This window comes from Betta splendens, chromosome 21 (assembly GCF_900634795.4).
Source record: "Betta splendens chromosome 21, fBetSpl5.4, whole genome shotgun sequence".
NCBI classification, from domain to species: domain Eukaryota; kingdom Metazoa; phylum Chordata; class Actinopteri; order Anabantiformes; family Osphronemidae; genus Betta; species Betta splendens.
In genome coordinates, this window is record NC_040899.1 from 7046217 (window position 1) to 7068348 (window position 22132).

At 46.0% G+C, this 22132-nt stretch overlaps 5 protein-coding genes and 1 long non-coding RNA gene across 9 annotated transcripts; 3 read left to right on the plus strand and 3 right to left on the minus strand.

The window, feature by feature from the left end:
• Positions 1–235: 235 nt before the first annotated feature.
• si:ch211-214p13.8 (B- and T-lymphocyte attenuator) lies at positions 236–2831 on the minus strand. Its single transcript, XM_029137923.3, has 6 exons — positions 2691–2831; positions 2090–2413; positions 1965–2009; positions 1755–1880; positions 1634–1668; positions 236–1363 (listed from the first exon to the last, which is right to left on the minus strand). Exons 1-6 carry the CDS (start codon positions 2773–2775, stop codon positions 1079–1081), a joined length of 900 nt encoding a protein of 299 aa, XP_028993756.1. The 5' UTR covers positions 2776–2831; the 3' UTR covers positions 236–1078.
• A 1677-nt stretch (positions 2832–4508) lies between these two features.
• si:ch211-214p13.7 (uncharacterized) lies at positions 4509–8112 on the plus strand. Its single transcript, XM_041068978.2, has 4 exons — positions 4509–4636; positions 5262–5281; positions 5394–5419; positions 5679–8112. The coding sequence occupies exons 1-4, from the start codon at positions 4617–4619 to the stop codon at positions 5877–5879; spliced, it is 267 nt and encodes an 88-aa protein (XP_040924912.1). The 5' UTR covers positions 4509–4616; the 3' UTR covers positions 5880–8112.
• On the minus strand, positions 7968–10945 carry si:ch211-214p13.9 (uncharacterized). 2 transcript variants are annotated; one of them, XM_029137627.3, is made up of 7 exons: positions 10599–10945; positions 9749–9793; positions 9180–9494; positions 9047–9106; positions 8818–8911; positions 8682–8724; positions 7968–8606 (listed from the first exon to the last, which is right to left on the minus strand). In XM_029137627.3, the coding sequence occupies exons 1-7, from the start codon at positions 10717–10719 to the stop codon at positions 8487–8489; spliced, it is 798 nt and encodes a 265-aa protein (XP_028993460.1). In that variant the 5' UTR covers positions 10720–10945; the 3' UTR covers positions 7968–8486. The 2 variants fall into 2 exon arrangements, with proteins under 2 accessions (XP_028993460.1, XP_028993461.1); XM_029137628.3 differs by lacking the exon at positions 9749–9793 and having other exon boundaries at positions 10599–10939.
• Positions 10946–13401: 2456 nt separating this feature from the next.
• cfap91 (cilia and flagella associated protein 91) lies at positions 13402–17646 on the plus strand. The gene is made up of 17 exons (XM_029136088.3): positions 13402–13641; positions 13712–13788; positions 13902–14059; positions 14145–14204; positions 14299–14355; positions 14447–14622; positions 14729–14906; positions 15223–15380; positions 15463–15618; positions 15698–15846; positions 15927–16034; positions 16117–16188; positions 16305–16451; positions 16534–16755; positions 16822–16970; positions 17048–17139; positions 17256–17646. Exons 1-17 carry the CDS (start codon positions 13557–13559, stop codon positions 17465–17467), a joined length of 2256 nt encoding a protein of 751 aa, XP_028991921.1. The 5' UTR covers positions 13402–13556; the 3' UTR covers positions 17468–17646.
• LOC129603474 (uncharacterized) lies at positions 15382–16369 on the minus strand. Its single transcript, XR_008693355.1, has 2 exons — positions 16235–16369; positions 15382–16108 (listed from the first exon to the last, which is right to left on the minus strand). It is a non-coding gene; the product is annotated as an uncharacterized LOC129603474 (long non-coding RNA).
• A 210-nt stretch (positions 17647–17856) lies between the features above and the next one.
• Positions 17857–21801, plus strand: nr1i2 (nuclear receptor subfamily 1, group I, member 2). 3 transcript variants are annotated; one of them, XM_029136090.3, is made up of 9 exons: positions 17857–18287; positions 18954–19105; positions 19185–19315; positions 19383–19552; positions 19642–19943; positions 20030–20175; positions 20630–20746; positions 20857–20962; positions 21032–21801. In XM_029136090.3, the coding sequence occupies exons 2-9, from the start codon at positions 18981–18983 to the stop codon at positions 21186–21188; spliced, it is 1254 nt and encodes a 417-aa protein (XP_028991923.1). In that variant the 5' UTR covers positions 17857–18287; positions 18954–18980; the 3' UTR covers positions 21189–21801. The 3 variants fall into 3 exon arrangements, with proteins under 3 accessions (XP_028991923.1, XP_028991922.1, XP_028991924.1); XM_029136089.3 differs by having other exon boundaries at positions 17858–18164; XM_029136091.3 differs by having other exon boundaries at positions 17859–18164; positions 19198–19315.
• Positions 21802–22132: the final 331 nt, after the last annotated feature.

Consider the following 22132-nt stretch of genomic DNA (forward strand, 5'->3'; position numbering starts at 1 on the left):
CTGACTGACTGGATTCAGTGGCTTGGCTGAAGCTCTCTGCCGTCTGAACCGGGGCTTTGTCCACTGCAGAAACAATGCGATGTGTGTGCGTCAGCGCGAGGGTGACAGAGGGAGAGAGAGAGAGAGAGAGAGAGAGAGAGAGAGAGAGAGATGGGGTCGAAGCGTGGGCTGCGACCAAGACACATGAAAGATTTCCACTCGGAGGAACACGTGAAGCTCCCACCACTCGTTTCCCATAATGCACTGTTCAGCTTCTAGTCAGTTATTGATTGTGTTCCACGTGTCGTTTTCTGGTCGAAGCAGTTCCACCACAAATACATTTCAACGCTTAGAAAGGTGAACAATCAGCTTCTCTGACATTTAGGTTCTGAATAATCAGCCGATCGCATGGGAATGTGGTTGGAACGTGGTGACGAGGGGCAAAGTGGCACCAGCCGCCTCTGCTGCTCTAAATTTAGAGTCAGACTTTTCAAAGTGATCCAACTCACACAGATCCCACTGAATCAGGCTCCAGTTAAAGCAGAGATAAGTGAGACCAAACGCCTGTCGGGTCACCGTGTTACGTCCAGGAGTGAGGAATGAACTGTCTTAACTGTCTTCAGGTGCATCAGCGCCAACAGCGGGACTCGTCTCACGCTGTCACGCGCTGTGGTCGAGCAGACGCAGGTTGCTGCCACAAACGTACATCCTTAGATGTTTTTAACTTCCTGTGCGTCTCTGCTCAACCGCGCTTGTGTGATTGACAGGCCAGGTACAGAGAGAACACTGAGACCTCGGCATCAGTACCAAAGAATGTTGAGCGGCGCAGCTTTTAAAGGGGCAGTGCTGTTTTATTGTCACAGGAAGCTGAGAGGTCTGAAGCCACAGTGACAAACCAGCGACAACACATAACAAACAACCAAAACGTGTGCAATGACTCAAATCAACGATGAATACTAAGAAAAGTAAGGAGCATGAGGGTGAGAGAGCCCGTCTGCTGTAACGTGTCCATCGATGCATTTCCTGCTCCGTGACCTCACGCGCTGTGGCGGTTCGCGTCTTTCCGTCCGCGTTGTGATCAAAGCGTGTCCACGACAAATCAAGAAACACTGACGGTGGAGTATTCCGGCCTGTGGCTCTGAGTCTGAGGCCGCGTGTCCCCCGTCCCGCGCTGCTTGTGCTTGATGACGGCGTAGACGCCGGAGGCCGGCGCGTCGCCTTCGTCCGCCCGGCTCTGGGCTCCAGGCGGAGGCGGCGGAGGCGCTGTCGGCCCTGAGCTGCGTGGACGGTCCAAGTGGTTGAGGACAGGGAAGTGGGCCTGCAGCACCGGGATGGAGGGATCGGCCCTCTGAGGGAGGCCAGGGATGGTACAGCGAGACGTGACCTGCGACACAAAGACCTTTAAAACACCGTATATCATGAAAACCAAACCTCTGGCTCCAAAATAAAGGACGGCTTTTCTGTCTTAGCTGAGAGCGAAAACGTTGTGGTTGTTGGCCACTTTCACCCTTTTAGGCATTTTTACACTGTGGCTTAGGTCTGGATTACATAAACAAGCAACTTTTATTAGTGAGGGAGGTTCAATGTGAGCCGGTGTGAGCGAGCTGTTGACTCCACCTTCATATCTTTAACCCTTAACACTGCGTCACATTACCTGTTCATGTGATGATGAGCTGCAGTTCAGTGTTCCTGTGTAAAAGACAACAACATACGTTTGACCGTTACAGCGGTCAAATCCACGTTTTGAATAAGCGGAGCAAATCAAAGCATCTCACGTCTCCAGACGCGGGAGCTCAGGCGGCTTAATGCCGTCATGGTGAAGGCCAGGAAAGCTACGCTGAAGCAGATGATGAAGTAGGGCAGCCAGGGCACGTCGCGAGCAGGAGGCCTCAGCCGCCGAGCTGGAAGCAGAGCCGGAACCACACGTTAGTCAGCGCCGGTTCCAGAGCAGCACCCAGTGCATAGACGGAGCCCGAAGGCCTCACCTGCAAACGGCTGACTGTGATAGTATTCAGCCCCTTGGTTCATGTCTGGTGAAGCACAACCATGTTCACGGTTACACATTGTGACGTATCTGAATGTTTTGGCATCGATGGAGATGAGGCTTTACCTGAAACGGAGACGTTGATGGAATGACTGACGTCTCTCCTCCTTCCTTCTAAGTAGCATCTGTACAGGCCGTCGTCAGAGATGGAAATGACCTTGAAGGTCAGGTTTGAGATCAGTAGATGTCCCTGGTAGAACTGCATTATTTCTACCGTCTCCGTGCCAGTGACCGCGTCGCACTGGTTGATGGAGAGTTTACACCAGGTGACGTTGAGCCGTTCTCCGCAGTGTTTGACTGGACACTGGAGTGTCAGCGGCCGCTGTGGCGCCGTCTTCCATGCGGTGCCTCTCGGCACCTTCAGGTCAGCTTCACAGGACGGAGACCAGGCTGAAGATGAAAACAAAGAACAGTGGAAACAAAGTCGAATCCTGCTGAAACCCCAACATTACGTTGGTGTTTGTGCAGTTATTCCGCTGGAATCTGATTCCCATCAAGTCATCAGTTTCATCCTGATGACGACGATTAACAATAAATACTTTCTAATCACCCTGGTTTTTGTCCCTCTACACTTGTTTTGTGCCTTCATGTTGAATAATGTTCAATTTATAATTAATCTTAATTAACATTCTTATGTGCAGCTCCAATGTAACAGATTAAGCCTCACCTTCAGCTTCCCCATGAATGGAGCGTAAAGTCCAGCACAGCATCATCAGACAGGTGTACTGTAGTTTACGTGTGAGTCTCATCATGTACAGGACTTGATGCTTCACAGATCCCCTTAGAACTGGTGAACTAGCTGCACGGCTGGCTTCACCTACATGTTCACCACTTCCTGACACCCACAAGTCACGAATGACACAGTTTCCGATGGGTCAGGCAGGAACCTGCACCTTCTTTACTTTAGTGAATAGTCTGAGTCTTATTTTAGTTATATAATTTATAATTTATATTTATTAATTCAAAAATATATATCAGACTATACTGCATATATATGTGCTCATAATATCTATTAATTTCACGAAACAAGAAGAAAATAACAACAACAAGCTTAATTACAAAAGAAAGGATCTAGATATAAGATATGTTCTGTCATCTGTCAAAAAAAAAACAACAAAAACAAACAGCCACAAAAAATGCACGTGAATTTTTTTTCTTGCTTGAAGTCAAGTGATGGTTGAAGTTCTTGTTTGATACACAGAACTGACTTTATCAGTTTAACAACATCACTCTCTAGTGGAGAGAAGCAGTAGAACAGACTAGATGGAGTAAATATAGCATCTTCCTGTTTACTGACCCATTGCTACATACACAAACGACAAACATGATGAACATTATGAACAACAGACTTTTATTTGTAACAGTCCTATTACAAAGTCATTACTAAACTAAATTACTATTCTCGTAAATACGTGGCAACCTTCAGTTAAAACACTGACACACCTTATCACAGCAGAAGTACCCAGTCATTCAGATGAGGTCGTCTGAAAAGTGAGTCATATTAACACAGCACACTTGTCGTGTTTATTATGGGGACTAAAAACCGCATTAGCATCAAGAATATGAGAAATGCCGTCAGACGTTGCTGAGGTCTGGTGTGCAAATAAAGGTTGTGGTTGTGAGATCAGTCGTCCATGAGGTCTATGAAGCTCACAGTCTGAGCTCCCGGTTCCTCAGAGACACTGACAGCTCGTAGTAGCACCATCGCCTGCTGTCCACCCACAGTCATTTCCTAAATGGGATCAGTAAAGTATGTGATAAAATATTATTATGTGGAGCGAACTCACAGTTTTCTATGCAGAACTCCAACCATCAGAGGCTGCAAATAGTCTAATGATCCTCATGGTTTAACACAGAACTGCCTGATGATCGATGAAGGTCCAGTGGACAAACTGTGATGTCCTTGAGCAAATCCTTGTGTTGTTTTCAAACAGACTCTAATACAGAAATGTTGAAATGAAAAAAGAAATGAAAAGGCTAATTATACTCACCAGATTTTATCAAGCAAACTGAACTTCTGAGGTGTGAGAAAAGGTTTGCGACTTCCTCATGGCACTAATCCTCATGCAAATAATTGTACTGGATGTCGCACCAACAGCAAACTTAAAAGATGTGAGCGCGCGTTCTAACGAGCTCGAAATGTCCCTGCATTCAAATGATTAAAAATATTCAAAGCGCTGGAAAAACATTTTATTTACAAATGACTGCACTGCAGTTCAACACTGAGTATTTCACAGAGTGAAGTCACAGCTACAACAGGCCGTGCGTCATTTTGATGACTCAGGTGTTTTTAGCCTAAATAATTCTAAATGCTCACTCACTCATATGTGAAAAGTTACATGAAAATGTTTATTAGGAGGACGTTTTATGTTGGCTTCACATATCGTCATACATCCTGTGAACATCACGCACAGGAGGCCACAGGAATAGAAGCGTCACTCCCCTCCTCCCTCCCTCCCTCCCTCCCTCTCTTCGTCAACGCTCTCTACTGTGGCCTGTGCACTTGCACAGCGGCAGTGAGATCAGTGGGGTTAGTGTCTAACACGGTGCAGCGCTGACATCCGCGTTCACGTCCACATTCTGGGGCTCCACCATGGGAAACTGCACGTCAGGGTGAGTAACGCTGCAGCACACGCCCACACACGCTTCACTTTACTGGTTCGTGCTGAATATTCTGACATTTTGTCATGCAACATTACTGAATAAAAATATTTGAAGAGGAGAAGAAGAAGAAGAAGAAGAAGCCTGGTTCAGGCTGCGTACTGTGGTTGTAATGTTCAAATGAAACGCACTCATGACCTGCACTTTAGCAAGGAAATAGTGGTTGTGAGATAACAGCCGACAAGGTTTCACACAAAGTTACCGGGTCAGCGGCTTCTCCTCCCACCAAAGTTCTGCTTTGTGTCAATTTCACCTGAAACGTTGCCCCAGGAGCACGAGAGGCGCTCCGTTCTGTGTGTCGGGGCAGAGACGGTTGGCGGCGGACACATGCAGCTTGTAGGCGTATGTAAAGCGCTTCCTCTTGCAGCATACGTTGTCATTTGTGAGGCTGTCAAGGAAATGCTGCTAGAAGGAAAATGTTCTATCATTTTACTGTACTTCATGTTGTGAAAGCCGTATTAACCCACTCGGAGAAAATTAAAACCATGCTAAAACTGTTTAAAATAAGTGATTGCATGTAAATGGATCCTGTGCTGCACCTCTAATGTCCCATCCTTTCATCTTGCTCCCATTTCAGATCGAAGAAGAAGAAGAAAGGTAAAACATGTTTCACTACAGCACCTCAGCGTTCCATATTCATGATGCACATATTAAATGAAGACTGTATGCAGTATTGTTGCATTTTGCATATCGATGGTTTCTCTTTCAGGGGATTCTGCACAGGACGATAAAAAGGTAATTTGCTGACATCCACACCGAGTCTGCTTTTGTGGACCTCACATTTCCCTGGTTATCAGCTTTAGATTTTCATGGGTATGTTCCTGTGCTGTGATCAGTCAGAGGTGCTGCCTTGGCTTATTTCCATACCGGGTGAACGCCTCTGTTGTAAAGTGAAGTGTGGGGCTGTTCATTTCATCCACAGGAAGTTAGAATAATTAACATGTTGAAAGTATCAATGGAACTGTGAATTACTTGTACTGTGTGTTGTGTGCAGCCCAATGAGGATGTAACGTACGCCTCTATTGAGCACATTACTGCCAAAAGGTCCACAAGCAACAACCCAAGACCGGCCAAGGCGGCGGCTGAAGATGATAACGAGTGCGACTATGCTGTGGTTCACATCCCGGCGGCAGCGTGCGATTCTGACTCTTCGTCTAAAGAAGAGTGTGCGGACGATTACGTACTCATGGGATAAAGCAGCTCTGAAGCGCGGTGTCGGACCGATAATATCGCACCAGGAGAACCAGGCCGATATTCTGATCGCCGCACTGCCGCGTTTCCCCTTGAACTATTTTAAACTGTCATTCAAGAAACTCAACGAGTCGTCTCCCCTCGTGAAGGAAGCGCTGGCCTGTACACAACTGTGCTCCTTCATCAGCAGCACAAAGTGGAAACATTCCCGTTACTAATATCTGGAAATAGAAAACCAAAGGAGCCCGGATCTGCTTTTTGGAGCTCGAAGAAGTGAAGATGCAAACGGACTCCAGGAAACCCATCACATCACCAAGTTTAGCTACTGTGTAGTAGCTGTGACCTCTACGGTAGTTACACCACGACCTGAGCCACGCACGCAAAAACCACTGTGTGTTGAAAGTCAAAGTGACTGCAGTGGTTCTGAGGAATTCATCGACAATGGTCACTCACGCATGATAAAGTAGGAACTCTAAACAAGGGAGAAGTGTGTGTGTGTGTGTGTGTGTGTGTGTGTGTGTGTGTGTGTGTGTGTGTGTGTGTGTGTGTGTGTGTGCGTGCTGCTGCCTACTACAAAGAGATATTTAAGGCTTAGTTATCGCCAGCACATATATAATAACAATATAAGATTTATAAAGTGTATTGTTTATGTGTAGTACATGAAGTAGTGGTAGGTGTACTGTATATACTATACTATACCTTACTTAGAAGTGGCAGCACAAGGGAAACTTCAGCTGATGATGGGGGCTAAAAACTGCTCAGTTCCCTAATCTCTCCATCAGCTGCTGTTAGTTACAGCAGAACTCGGATGACTGACATTTTAAAGCCACAACCTGCTGAGAGATCGTTAGCAAGTGCAGAAAATCCGTCCAGAAAAGTAGGTCTAAATGCTGTGAGACAGTTCTGAGGGGAAAATGATATCAAGTGTGTAAACCTGTAATCGGCAGAAGATCTACTTAGAGCAAACACATCTGCTGATGCGTGTGGTGTTATGAAAGTTTGATCTGTATCTTATTTGTGCAACAGAGGTGGGTGGTGATATCCTAAACAACTTTCTGCTGCCGTATAAACCGCATTTTAAGAAGCCCAACCTGCATTTACTAATTCTTACCAACTCTGAGTAAGTCCTGCTCATTTCTACGGCTGAACATGAGAAAAACTGTCCACAGCTGGAAAGAAAACACACGTTTACACGTCTACAAGCCGATGATTTATCACTTTGACTGCATGAACTCACTGTGGTAGTTGGAGCCAAGTGTGACATTTGTACCACTGGCCTTTTCATTGATTCAGCCTTCATTCACTTCTTCATTATTCCTTCTCTCATGCTAATAAGTGAAATAGCTTAAGTTGTGCATCATTAAACTTAAAATGAACCTGTGAGTAAGATATTGGTGGAGAAACCCTGTTCAGATTACCATAAACATGTGTACTGCCCAGATCACGGTGGTGCTGCGTTCTGTGGGCAGAGGCACACAAAACATGACAGCTTCCTCTTTTCTATGACACCCATGATCTATGTGATGATAACTACTCTATGTTGCAGCGAGCCGTGATGTGAATGCACAAACTAATGGGCATTTGTTTTTCCTTTACTTCCTGTTTATGAACGTGTATCAGGCGCATTATGATTTTTTATTCAGAGTAAAATTATATTTCAAAGCAAAGTAAAATCAAATATGAGAGATTATCAAACTCTAAAAACTCCAGTTTTACTGAAGCCAAGTGTGAGGCATCTGTAGGCATCTTTAAAGTATGTAACACAGACCACTGGTGCATACCCAGACCGTTTGATTTGGCTGAACTCAACTTATTGCTCCTACAGTAAAGCTTTATGGGTCTATTTTTGTTTGTTTTTTTACATTATTCATACATATTAGCATCTGCCGTGACAAAGGGCGTGAAAGGACAAAAGGTTCTGGTCTCCACCAGCAGGTGGCAGCACACACTTTCCTCTCCTGAACCATCAGTTTTCACTGATTTAAACTTAGAAATTCACTCATATGGATGGATAGATTTACCCAAAGTACAGTATATTTTACTCTCATACTGTTTCTTATAATCCTGTAGAGCCCAGTTTATATTAGACTACTGTGTTTAAATGGAACTTTAATATGTGCAATTACATTATTATACATTAACAGGTAATATTAAAACTTTACATACATTTCCTCATGTCAGCTGAGTTACTGAATCATTTGTAGTCCTGCTGTATAAGAATAAAGACGTTAAATGTATTTACACTTTTACTCTTCCTGAATAATTGTGCATAATCGTATATAAACGCATTTGATCAGCTGCGTCACGAAGCCTGCAGTACCGCTGACTCGACACGATGCGCCTGGCGGAAGAGAGGAAACTTTCCGATTTCGGCAGTTGCATCTGTAGTTAGTAATAACGTTCTCAGCGAGACCCACACACTCTCTGTGAGTGGGTTCCTCTGGCAGAGCGAGAGCGAGAGCGAGCGTGTGGCCTCAGGAACGCCCCCGTCTCCACCAGATCGCTCAGAGCCATGAGGCTTCCCTTTCTCATCGGAAGCCTTTCATTTCACCACTATCTCACCCCTTCTCAGCGTCGCAGCCGTCAGTCGTTCACAGTGAGCCATGTGCATTTAGGTGTAGGGAGCATGTGCAGGGTTCTTGGGTGAGAAGAAGTCTGCAGACGAGTTATAGATGGAGTTCACACGCTGAACGTAGCTGGCGTAGGGCTCCACTTCCTCCACATCCTCTGTCTGAAAAACAAAGAGCAAAGGTGACTTATTTGCCGGAAAACACACAACTATAGAGTCACTGTAACGGCAACCCACCGCTGAAGTTTTCAGTGCTGATTTATCGGCCTGACAGCATCGTCTGGCAAAAGGTGGAAACACAGACAGCTCAGTGACCCAACAAGCGGCTTGGAGGCGGTCATAAATGCTTTTTACACCATGCACATGTTATTACCTCAAAATGATTAGTTTCTTTTGTGCAAAAATAAAGAATCCCACCAAAAGTACAAAGGTTAACACACCAATTGGTATGTAGATCCAAGGGAAGTCTGTGAGAGAGAGATGATGAAACAGGCAACAACAGTGACAATGACTTTACAGAAAACTAGCTCTGCAGCGTGTTCAGTAAAAGGCAAAAAGGTTTGTGTAAATGTTCTGTCCTCTCCGTTCTGAGCAGGCCTTACTTTTTCGACCCTCTACTCGTCCATTTGTCGAGGTGTTGGTGGCTCCTGGAGCAGGAAAGTCTAAACAGGAGATGCTCGGCTTAAATAAAACATTCACGCTTCATAAAAGGTTGATCCAAATCTCCAAACTGACCTGAGGCAGACACTGTGAACTCAACAAGGTCAATTCCTCCGCTGTAAACGGACTCACACCTGTAGACGCCCTGGTCATTGGCCGAGAAGGCCGGGATCTGCAGGTACGACTGAAACTCGGTCGTGTTTCGAAGCGCCTTGTCGTCTTCGCAGGTGTTTTCACTTCGGCCATCAATATTAAAGGTGATCTTGCAGTTTTTGTGTTTCAGGGATATGTCCCAAATCTCAAATAACATGTTCATCCAAGTTTTATTGCTGCACATCAGCGTAGCGTTATCTCCCAGGTTGAAAGTTAAATTAACGAGGACTGGAGGAACTGGAGGAAGGAAAAAAAGCTGAATAGATCGTTTGTACAAATGCTTATTTTTTTAAACACTAACATGTGAAAATATGTCTGTAAGTACTAAAAATGAAGCTTTTGATAGCGAGGAGCAGCTGACTAAAAAAAGCACCAAAGCTTTGGACGCTAAGCATATTCCATAGTACGAAACGCATAGAGAAAGTACTTAAGGTTAGAAATAAAGGTGATCTTAATATTTACATAGCCCAAAAATGTGAAAAGGAGTTTACCATGATGTGTAGTGCTGGAGTTCACAAAGGTGCTTTGATTAGTTCCTGAGGGAATTAGAGATGGATGCAGGAAAAGGTTAGAAAAACGCTGTTATTATTTCATAAGCGGGAGAAAGACAAGTGTTTAATGAGCGCATCAATCATTAGTGGTTATTTGAGTTAGTAAGTTAGAAAAATAATTAAATCCACCAGGACTTAGTAAAATAACACAACACTGCTTTAGGAAGATTTTTAGTTCAGACGTTCAGAAGTAGAAAAGAGCTTTGTGTTCTTGTTGATGCAGAAACTAAAAGCTCAGCATTATTACATCAATGAAATGAAAGTGAAATTTCCTTAAGGGGGTCCTACGACCCACCGCCAGTAAACACAATGGTGGCGTAGTAAAACCGCAGAGGCAGCACAGATGTTTCTTTGTCAACCTGCCAGAGACCCCACAGTGGAGAAAAGCTGCATCATGTTGTGACCCTGATCTGATTTCCACAGCTCATTCACAGGTCGATATGTTCGCTCTGTGTGCTCTTAGCGGAACATTTCCACTCTTACCAGCCCTGACATCAACCCACCTGTGTGCTAGTTCTTTCCACTGTCTACACTGAGTCACAACACAAAAGAAATTTGTGTGGTTAACCCCTTCAATGTACAGTTTTCCACTGTTATGGCTGACTGACCCACTCACATTACATACAGTAAAAAGTGCCTCAGATTGTTCATCACAAAAGATAATTAAGCACTAAGAGCAACTGCAGCTTAGCGTCTGTTTAGGAGTGGAGACAGAATGAATGAACCTACTGTCAGAGCGATAGCTGTGGCCTAAGGCTGTACATGAAATGAAAGGGTTTAATGTCCAGACCTGGGTCCGTGCTCCATGTTTCAGGCACCAGCAGGACAACCACTGCCAAAATCCACATCGTGCTCCTCATCTCCAGTCTTTGGAGTCCTCCGTACAGTGAGCCCACGCCGCTGATCATCATGTCTAGACTTTTAGTCCATCTACAGTAGCATAACTAAAGCGTCAATCCTCAATTCTATCTGGACATGTTGATGTCGTAAAACCCCATTTATTCCATGTCATTTTCTCTTTTTCTGACAGAAAGCTCGGCGCTCAGAGCGAAGCGGCGTCTTCGTGCCATCCAGACCAAGTGAAAATCCTTGTCACCCGCTGTGATACTGAAATATAAAGCGCATGTGACTAACAGATCCCTCCCTCATTCTTTCTCTTTCCCCTCTCCAAGCTAGTTTCCACCCCAAAATCTGCCTTGTTCTACCACACATGACGTCTTTCATGTCTTTCAACTCTAGTTTCCTTTTCTTCACAGTCTCATGATCATCCTCTTTCAAAGCAGTGACTCTAAACAGCCCAAGCCAGAAACCTCAGATACACATTAGAGTTACACTTTTAGCAAAGGAAAATCAAATAAATGCTGTGGGTGAGTTAATTAAACTAACCGTTAGTTTTATATAATTTATGTTAGTTTGTTTCTATTAGTTAGTTTATATTAGTTAGTTTTATACATATAATGTGCAATAAACCAAGCATGACTTTGTAGCTTTGCTTTATTAAAGTAACGCTAACTTAAACTAACACAACTCAAACAATGATTGAGTATAATTATTTAAATTCTGTACAGAGGCAACAGCGAGTTGTGTTGCAGCATTATTTCTCATTTTAACATGTACTGTAGGAAGTCTATCACAATCAAATCAAAGCTGTATTGTAAGTACAGTATAAGTATTACCTAATAAAATAGTGTATGTTCTTTACACACATATGCCAGTGCAGTGTGATCAGAGCGGGTGGTTGTGGTCTCATATTTGCTGGTGTAGGAACTTGTTCTTTAGAGGTTTCATATCACAGAATTGCTTACACATGCCTTTCATGAAGTGTTAATGTAGCAGCAAAAAGTGCACTATTATTGACACCATCCTCAGTTTGCAGGCGGCAGATTAACTGACAACGGCATTTTAGTAGTTATCTGGGGTATCTAGGGTTTTCATCTGCTAGCTCCATGCGGTGTTTGTGGTTTACCAGTCTTCAGTATGCCGTGCAATGACACATCCTGATATTAACTGTCCTATATGCAACCAGACGTCAGATGAAGTAAAAGCCCAGGCATTTCTTCTGTTTGTGCCTCATCCGCCCCTAAACATGGTAGAAATGAAACTTTTCAATGGCACATTGTGTGGTTGAACAAAAAAAAACACATTTGCGCCTCATCTTCAAGTCTTAGTAAACAGCACGAGTACTGCTGGTAGCAAGTAGATTTGCATCCATGACCAGCAACAAGGCTGTTCCCCTTTTCCTAAGATCTAACATTAGATAGTTTGTGGAAAACAGAGGTGGTGGCAGCTCAGCTGACTTTAAACTGGAGCCAGCCTGTCCAGAAAGGAGCGAAACATCCCCTTTGCCACATATTTGCTGCTGTAGTCAGCTGCGGTTCCTAAATATGGACCAGCCTGGCAGGATAAAGTAGGAACTCTAAGCAAGAGAGAAGTACCCACGTGTGTGTGTGTGTGTGTGTGTGTGTGTGTGTGTGTGTGTGTGTGTGTGTGTGTGTGTGTGTGTGTGTGTGTGTGTGTGTGTGTGTGCGCGCGCGCACTGTTTCCCCTAGATAGAACATACTTCCTGTTGATGTCAAAATGGCCCAAAAATATGACTTGAAGGGTAAAAAAATAGTTGTTATGATAATGAGTGACTAGTACAGCATGTCTAAAATGAGCAATTTATTGCTTTATTCCTATGATAACTATTTATTATTAAAACATATTGGACCAACCTGGTCTACTGTAGCTAAAAAAACAGTAGTAGTAGTAGTAGTAGTAGCAGTAAAGATACTCCTAATTATTTAACCTATTACTGTATAATATATTTCTGTATATATTTTGACAGGCTATAAATATTTTGGGCGTTTCTCAAAATACTATATTCTTGCACTTAAACCACATAATGCAATACAGAAACCATCTCTTTAACTTCTTGAACAGTTCAAACTGTGATGTCTGACACTGGAACTTGTGTCACTTCACTTTCAGTAACTTCTTCAGGACAATGCAAATTACTGGTTTTGCACCTTATTTTGTAAGTCGCTACAAGCGGTTGCCCCACGACTAAACCTACGGCAAAGTAAATACGGAAGTACTGTAAACTGCGGAACCTTTTGTTCCGGATGTATTTTACCTGTCTATACGCCTATAAAGATTTATATATATAAAAAAAATATAAAATTCTTGTGTTACGTTTGTTTTACAAAAATATAACAAGAGTAATCTTGTCAATGGTATGATCAAATTATATTTTATTAGTCTCGGTTTGATGGGGAGAAACTTTAGGTACTACGACAACCGTCCTTTAGTTGCTATGGAGAGGAAGCTGATCGAAGTACAATATAAAGGGGGCGGTGTTAAAGTTATATTAACATAGACTTTAACAAAAGTAAAACTAAAGATTACCACATTACTCAGTATTGTTGAGCTCTATAATGTTTGTTTTAGCGTCTTATTAACGTTAGCGGCACATCGGGAATTCGATGCTCTTCGCCGAAATGCTCCATGGGAGTTGTAGTTCTCTATTTACACATGCGTTAGCTTTCAAATCTTGCTTTTTTTAATACAGAACGAGACATTTTCGTACGCTGTTGTGGTTTCATAAGTGTCATATTCGTTTAGTTTAGAGCCTCCAACTATTTAACTGACTTGTAATTTGTCTTAGTTCCCGCCTATAACGGTGAGTTTACCGTTGCCATGGTTGCGCAGCCGACGCTGTCTCCGCCTGTCGACCAGAGAAAACCACGGCTAAGACGTCAAGGGGGAAATGAGCTTGTCCGTCACTCGCACAGTTTCTAAGAAAGCTTATGAAACGGTCGACAGGAAGCAGCGGGCGTATGACTACTTGTATGGTGAGTGCATTAATAAACCGCAGCTGACGCAGCACAAAGCAGCTGGCTAACTGTCTAAACGTCTGCACAGATCCTGTTTACACCGTGTCCTCCGAGGTGGACCACGCCAGGTCCAGCCTCAAGGCCCACGCGACCCGGGGCCGGCTGGTAGGTCTATGTTGCTTATGGTTACCATGGGTTTAGTTTTAAATAACAGAAGACCAACATTGCACAAACAGCCTAATGTGACGTCTGTTAGCATTTGTTTACGTCTTTTTCAGAGGAGGGTGCCAGAGTTTGGGTCCATGTTCAGTAACCTGCCCCACTACCCACGCTTCACCGTCCGGCTGGACCCGGCAGATCCAGTACCGGCGTCGGTGGCCCGCTGCTGGCGAGGCCACACAGAGCAGCGCATGGAGGCGCTGCAGCAGCTCACTGGGTGACACAGACGACAGATTACAGGTCCCTTCACGTTGCCTTTCAGACCACATTCTGTAACTCTGCATGTTTTGTCTCATTGACAGTGTTGCTCTAAATGCAGACAGTGATGTGACTGGAGCCGACCGCTGGAAATTCTTTAAACGGTTTGTGCAGGAAATAATCACAGCAGTTAATTGTCTAGCTCTAGTCTCCCCTTCATACCATTGTGTCTCATACACTGTTTTCCTCTTTTTTCAGCCCACTGATTCCCTTTGCACAGCAGGCTCCGGCGGATGTGATTTTCTCTTTGCCAAAGTAAATTTAACAGTCATCTCGTTTTTAAAACTATTCATCATGTGCCCGCACGTGTTGGAATGTGGTGTGTTCTCTGCCTTTGTCGCCCCAGAGAAGACTTTGTTACCACTGGTGCGAAGAATGATGAGCTGCAACTCACCCACACAGTGGGTGTCCAGACCGACTACAGAGAAAGTGAAACACAGACGGACCCGTACAGCCCTGATTACGTGGTCCAACCTGGGGCAAGTCCCTCAGAGCTGCTGCAACTGGCATCTTTGACTTGGGGTATCAGTCATAGACCGTAGTCACCTTAGTCTACCTCTAGCAGTTTACATTACTGTTCCCGGAACTGTACTCATTCTGAATGATCTCTTATCACCACAACCCACAGGTCGTGGTTTGCCTGCAGGTTTGGCAGAAGTGAATGTGATAATGCGGGCTCGTGCCAAGCGCAGCTGGGAGGCCAGTCTTCCTCCACTGAATGACCTGGAACAGCTGGACAAGAGGAGGCGCATGATGGAGGAGATGGAAGCCAAGGAATGGGCCTTCAGAGAAGAGGAAATCAAAAAGTGAGTGTTACGGCACATAATAGTGAGGTAAACGCTGTTTGAGGCCGGCTTTAAAGCAGCACATTAAAACCGCAGATTTCAGCATCTTTATTTTCACCCTGACTGCTGTTATTGCTTCTCTGCTGCCCCCAAGGGGTTGAACGCAGCTACTGTAGGTGGAGGGTGTCGGGGTTTGAACATATTGTGTGTTGTAAAAGCAGTCTGAAATGCCATCAGTCATATGCTGTAATACATGAGTCTGACTCTTTGGTGGCGCTGCTGTTTGCGTCATGCAGAGTCCGTTCCCGTGTGATAGTCATCTTTGTGGTGGTTGCAGGTTGCAAGAGGCTCGCCTTGCTGTGCTGAAGGACCTGCTGCAGCAGAGGCACGAGGCCCAGAAAGAAGCCACCAATGAAAGACTGAACCACATATATTCTAAACAAGAAAAGCACAAGGACGCCAAGCTGCAGAAGATTCACAACGACTACATCAGGGGTAAGACTGTCTGACATATTCTTTATTATAATAAGTTAATTCCCTCTCATGCATGTTTTCATTTGTATTGTTTTGCTGTTAGCTTTGAGGAAACTGCAAACCAAGAGGAGAAATGTGGAGGAGAAACTAGAGCGACGTGGCAGAGACATAACAGAACCTCAGGCCCACGTCTCCCAGACGAAGAAGAGTACCCATAGAAAGCAAGAGTTAAATAGTCACTACCTGGACACATACGAAGGTCTGAAACTGATAGTTTAGTCAGTTTGGAAGCAAGTGTGTTTATTTACGCGACAACCTTTGACCTTTGCTGACAACAGGGCTGCTGGAGCTGGAAGCAGGTCTAAGTGCCTCAGTCCTACGGCCCAGTGTGAAGGGTCCCAAACCCACGGGGTTTAACCACATCCCCGCCAGGGATGTGGTTAAACCCCGTGCAAATGAAGCAATAGATCTGATAAAGAAATATAAGGTGAGGAAGATGAGAATGTGTTCTTTAGGCATATTATTAAAGTTCTAAGTACACATGGATTAACAAGTGCGGCTCCGCAGGCCCTGAGGGAAGAGGAGAACGAGCGAGCCAGGTCCTTGCGTTTCCTCGTTAAGAAGCCAAAAGCTGTTCCACGTCCCCTCACCCCGAGCGTGGAGGAGTCGGCAGAGGTCAGACATGGCTTCTGACTCTGAGTAACAGCAGTCCTGTTTGTTCAGCTTTGTCTTGACCAGCTCATACGTCTCTGCTCAGGAAGATGAGGACATAGAGATCGCAGTCATCAACCTGCAGAAGCTGATAAGAGGAAGAAGTGTGCAGTATGAGGTTGGCATGCAGTACAGCATGCGCATGAGTGTCTGGGTTTCTATACCTGCAAAAGGTTTGCCAGAGGTCCAGTTTGGGAGGACATCACTATGTCGTCTCCCTTTGCTGTGTTTCAGATGTTTAAGAACAAGCAGAACCACGCGGACCTGATCAGGGAACTGAGGACTGTTCATGCCCTGCAGAAGGAGGAGCAGGAGATACAGAAAGCTCATAGAGACCAGACAGTGAATTTGAAACTTCAAAGAGACAAACAAAGGATCAAGGTAGAAATACAACAATGCCACAAACCAAACTTCACTTCGCCCGAGTGTTTACAAATCCTTATTAGGCCTTTTCCCTTTCCAGACGTCTCGAGAGGAGGCGATGCAGGCCAGAATGGTGGGGGCAGAGCTTGAGCAGCTGTTTGACACCTTCTCCAAGGAGCTGATCGGCCTCCAGGAGGAGCGGAGGATCCACGCCTTTACACTTCTGGCCGAGAGGGACCGTCGCCTGAGGGAGGCCGAGGAGAGTGGAAGGAGACAGGTGGAGGAGCACAGGCGCCGAGAGGAGGACGAGATCTTCAGACAGGTCTGTGGCGATGCTTAAGCCGCTGTACATGAGAAGATCAAAAGTAGCCTCACCTTTGTGTCGCAGGTGGTGCAGGTGCACCAGGAAAGTGTGGATTTGTATTTAGAGGACATCATCTTGGGGACATGTGAGCAGACGGCTGACCAGCAGGCCAGAGAGGAAATCCACATATGGGCGAAGGAGGTCAATGACATCGCTTACGCCCTGGAGGAAAGGTAGTGCATACCTGAGTGTGTGACCAGGAGACTCAAACTAAACTACACTAAACTGCATCATGTCTGTGTGTGACCAGTCGGACCAGTCTGCAGTCAGAGGAGATTGTGTCAGAGTTGGTGTACAGCTTCCTTATCCCAGAGATTCACACCATCAGTGTGCGGCAGCGAGGTTTGGAGATTTGGGATTCCACTGCATTCATGCGATGTCACTGAACAGAACATGGGAAACGTTATCTTTTCATTTGAAATGTGTGTAGAGCTGTGATTTCATTTGTGCTGTCCCAGTGCACCAGAGGCAGCGTAGACACTTGCTGGCAGCTCGGAGTATCATTCAAGGGACGGCGGAGGATCCTGAGGCGCCATCGCAGGTCACCAGTGCGTCTGACAGGCCCCACAGCAGGATGCTCAAGGAGGCGATGAGCCAAGAGGAGCAGGAGCAGCAGGAGCAGGAGCAGCAGGAGCTGGAGCTGGAAGCTGAGCAGCAACACACTGATTAAAGGCAGCGCTGTAACTACAGCACATGTTTGACTGTTGTTAATACCCCTTGTTATTACTATTTGAAATATAAGTTACATTTAAAAACATTGCTTTCTCCACTGTACATGTTGCTAATAATCGCCGTGTATGAGTTGCAAACAACCTTGTTGAAAAAAAAATAAAACGTTGTGAATTCTGATCACTAGAGGGCAGGAAGGTTCCAAATCAAAGTCAGCGGTAAAGCCGAGCGAAACTGACTCACACACACACACACACACACACACACACACACACACACACACACACACACACACACACACACACACACACTGCAAAAACACAATACATTCCTATGCGTCTATGAAATAATATGATATATGGATATATATACAGTACATATATATGACAGTAATCCTAGAATGTGAACTAACCAGAAGTCCCCCATTCACACGTCGCCTGCGTGACGTCACTCTTGACGATCCTAAGGTTACAGCGGTGCCAGCTCCTGTGGGCGGCGCCGGACGCGTAACCCCGCCCCGCTGTGGACCGCAGCCAGCAGCACTTGCAGCAACCTGTCAAACAACCCGTCCGACAGGAAGGCGATTCCACCTGCTGAGCGACTGGATCTCCAGCAGCCGTCCGGGATCAACGGCGCCGGGACGACGACCTGCGGACTGCGCGCGGCCGTGCGGACATGTGAAGTTTCCCCCTCAGGCAGTGAGTTGACTCATCTCGATCCTTGTCGCCTTCGGACGCGACCTTTCACCGCGGACAGGAGAGGACGAGGCAGTCCGTTCAGTGTGGCTGTACAGAACACAGCGCTGTGCCACGAAGTTAGAGGTTTGCCTTCTTTGTTGTCATGGTTGCGCGCAAACGTGCACGCGTCAAAGACGCACGGCGCACATCAGCGCCAACTTCTAAAAAGGGAATATACGCACAAGTACGCGCTCGATGATGACTTTTAAATCTTATGGGTATAGAAATGTGCTTATAAAAACATTTATTAACAATATGTCAGTAAATAATAACCATAATTTGACCAGTTCTGATATTTTGGTCTGTGCGTTTTGAATAAAGTCACAATGATGGGTCTGCTGCGACCCCACTCCTGGACTTCCCCTGCCACGTGGGAAGTGGACATCCATGCACAGATGACATGTGATCATCATCAGCACAAACAAGGCGTGTTTTACAAAGGCTGAGGAGGCGATGGCCGAGACCATACGGCTCCATCCCCTCCTGTGTGAGCATCAGTAGGAACCATAGTGTTGTTCATGCGTTCACTAAAAAGACATGACTGAGTCTGACCTCGGGCGCCTGCAGCTTCACCTCTGGCGCCGCCGCTCTCCTGAAATTGTGCGCTATTCGCGGACTGCTGCAAATTGCAGACGCGCCGCCGTTTCACACCCGTTGGTGGCCGGCGACCATTCCGAACGACTCGGAACGAAGCAAAGGCTCGTGAAAGCCGCGGTTGCCGACCCTCTGTCTCCTCCGATCACCTGCCAGGTGAGAACGAGCGGGACGGAGCCTGAAATGGAGGCCGAGGAGCGAAAGGCGAGCGAGGACGAGGAGCCCAGAGCTTGCGGCGTGTGCGGAGACTTGGCCAAGGGTTATCACTTCAACGCACTGACGTGTGAAGGCTGCAAGGGCTTCTTCAGGTGAGCCGGCCTCGCTCCCCGCGTGGTTTTGTCATAGCTTTGTCATATGGCATTTTTGAATACTGTACTTACTGTACAGGCGCGCCATCAAGAGGACAAAGCAGCTCCGCTGTCCTTTCCTGAACAGATGCACCGTCACCAAGAGCAACCGGCGGGCGTGCCAGGCCTGCCGCTTCCGCAAGTGCCAGGCCGTGGGCATGCGCAGAGAGAGTAGGCAGCACCCGCACGTTCATTCGGATTCGAGCGCGTGTCACGTGACGCTGCCGTGTCCCCGCAGTGGTCATGTCTGAGGAGGAGGTTCTGGAGCGGAGGCGCCGCATCAAGAGGAAGAGGCTGAGCGACGCCCCGGCCGAGCTGTCGCCGCAGCAGGAGGAGGCCATCGAGGAGCTCCTGCGTGGCCACCGCAGCACGTTTGACTCAGCGTTTTCCCGCTTCAGTGGCTTCAGGGTGTGTGTGTGTGTGTGTGTGTGTGCGTGTTTGTGTGTGTCATCGGCCTCATTGCCTTCACACGTCTGACTAACGCGCTGTTTCTGCAGCCGATGGACAGAGTCATCCTTTCTGTGCACGAGAGCAGCCAGAAGCCACACGTTCCCTCTAGCCCAGCGACAAACAGCTGCACAACGACGACTGAACCCGACACTGACCCCAGAATGCGCCAGTCGCCCGCCGTCTCCTCCTCATCCTTCGGTTTTTACGGTGTCTTCAAAAAACAAGAGTCCGTCCAGGAGAGAGACATTAGTAAAAGCAGTGTTTTCACCGCTCTTCCTCATATAATGGACCTCACAACCTACATGATCCAGGACATCATTAATTTCTCCAAAAGCCTTCGGACCTTTCGGTAACTGCGTCTGCCTGTACATCCTGTTCAACCGGCCCTGCAGTAGCTGATTCTTATCAGACGTGCCTCCTGCTCGTCTGTTGCAGGGCTCTAACAATGGGGGACCAGATCTCACTGTTGAAGGGAGCCACATTTGAAATAATGCAGATTCGCTTCAACATGGTGTTCAACACAAAGACGAGCATCTGGGAGTGCGGCCACATCGCATACTGCATAGATGATGCTGTGAGAGGTGAGACTGTGAACACGGTGAGGCGTCCATGTTGTCAGCGTGAGGAGAAAGAGGTGGAATAGACATCACGCTGTTCATTCATTCACGCGGCGCGCTTGAGCCAGTGAAGGAGTCAGAGCGGAGGAGTCCTCATCTCACCTCAGCTCTGCCTCCTTTGAGTCACATACTGTGCTGTGCTGGAAGACGCGTGTTCTGAATGTATTTGTGCTCAAAAACTGGTGCTTTCTGCTAAAAGATGTTGCAAAATGCAAGTGTAATGCTTTGTAACGGGCAGCCGAAGGGTTAAAGTGTAGCGCATAAGCCTCGCATCACCCCTGCTTTGTTTTTCCATGTGCTGCCTCCAGTCCTGTCACTGACCTCTGGTCTCTCGTGTGTGTGTGTGTGTGTGTGTGTGTGTGTGTGTGTGTGTGTGTGTGTGTGTGTGTGTGTCTGTGTGTGTGTGTGTGTGTTTTAGCTGGTTTCCAGCAGCTTCTGCTGGAGCCTCTCTTCAAATTTCACCACACGCTGCGCAAACTGGGGCTGCAGGAGGAAGAATATGTCCTCGTTCAGGCCTTGACCCTGTTTTCTCCAGGTAGCACCAATTCATTAGTCTCCTCCAGGTCCCGATCATCTGTCTGTTAACACTTAAGCGTCCGAGCCTTGTCATTTCTGATGCTGTTACATTGTGTTGTTCTTTTTCAGATCGCCCAGGTGTGCAGCATCGCGACGTGGTTGATGAACTCCAGGAGAACCTGGCGCTGACTCTAAAAGCCTGGATCGACTGCAAAAGAACAGACCCAGACAAACAGTGAGTGGGAAGCTCTCCAACGGCCTGAAACACTTCACATGTTAAACCCTGTGTCCTCTGTGCCTCCAGCTTGCTGTTCCCAAGACTGATCGCATGTCTGACCGAGATGAGAACAATGACGGAGGAGTACAGTAAACAGGTTCTGCAGATTCAGGACCTGCAGCCTGAGGACATCTCTCCTCTGATTATGGAGGTGGTCAGTAAAAGCCCCTGTAGTGACGTCTGAGGCTCACGTCACACTGGCCATGCACTCTGGGACCACCGTAAATAGGACACAAGTAGCTGAATGTGCTCATGAACATAAAAGAATTTTTCAGTTGCTGTTGTTCTGTCAAAACAATGAAGAATTCCATGTAATTGAAACCAGCAAAGACTTTGTAGTGCAGCTGAAATGTAATCTGTCCTCTGTCCTTTGCGCACACCTGCAAATCAATAAGGCAGCATTACAGTGGGGTTTACAAGCGTGTTTCACTGGCTGGTTACACGTGTGGTCCATTATTTGCTTACATTAAGTATATATTGTTTGTTTGTGAATGAATGTTGACTCAAAGTTTATGAAGCTTTTAATGTTACACCTCTCAGACACTAAAATGTTCCATGTTTTGTCCAAGAACAGTCGTTGCAGCCTTACTGTGCATTACCTCAAACTGTTGTTGGTGTCGTGTGTTCATGTCAACATGAAAAACAAGAATGCTCCACGTGTATTTTTAATAAAATGCCACAAAAGGTGCAGAGTGAACGGGACTACGTTGGTAGTGGATTCATAACAAGCCAAACAGCGCCTCCCTGTGGTGATAAGTGCAAATAAATGTGAATGGTGTTAAAAAACTAAACTTGTTTGAGAAAAGTAATTTTTCATTACAACCTGCAGTGATTAGATGTGACATAACAAAACAAAAAAAGCTACAACTATTTAAATCACATCACGCTACATTCATAGCTTCAACTTTGAACATTCAAGATCAAATAAATTAGCAACAAAATATGATGAAACAGCCACGAGGACATCAAGCATTTTACTTTGCATGTTGTATAATGTTGGTTTTCACTCGTTATGTAATTTAAATAATGTTGTGTGATGCACATAAGAGGCAGTGAGCAGCACCGTGTGAACAGTATATACAGCATATAAGGGACGCTACACGTCAACCCACCAAACCTGACCTGCAG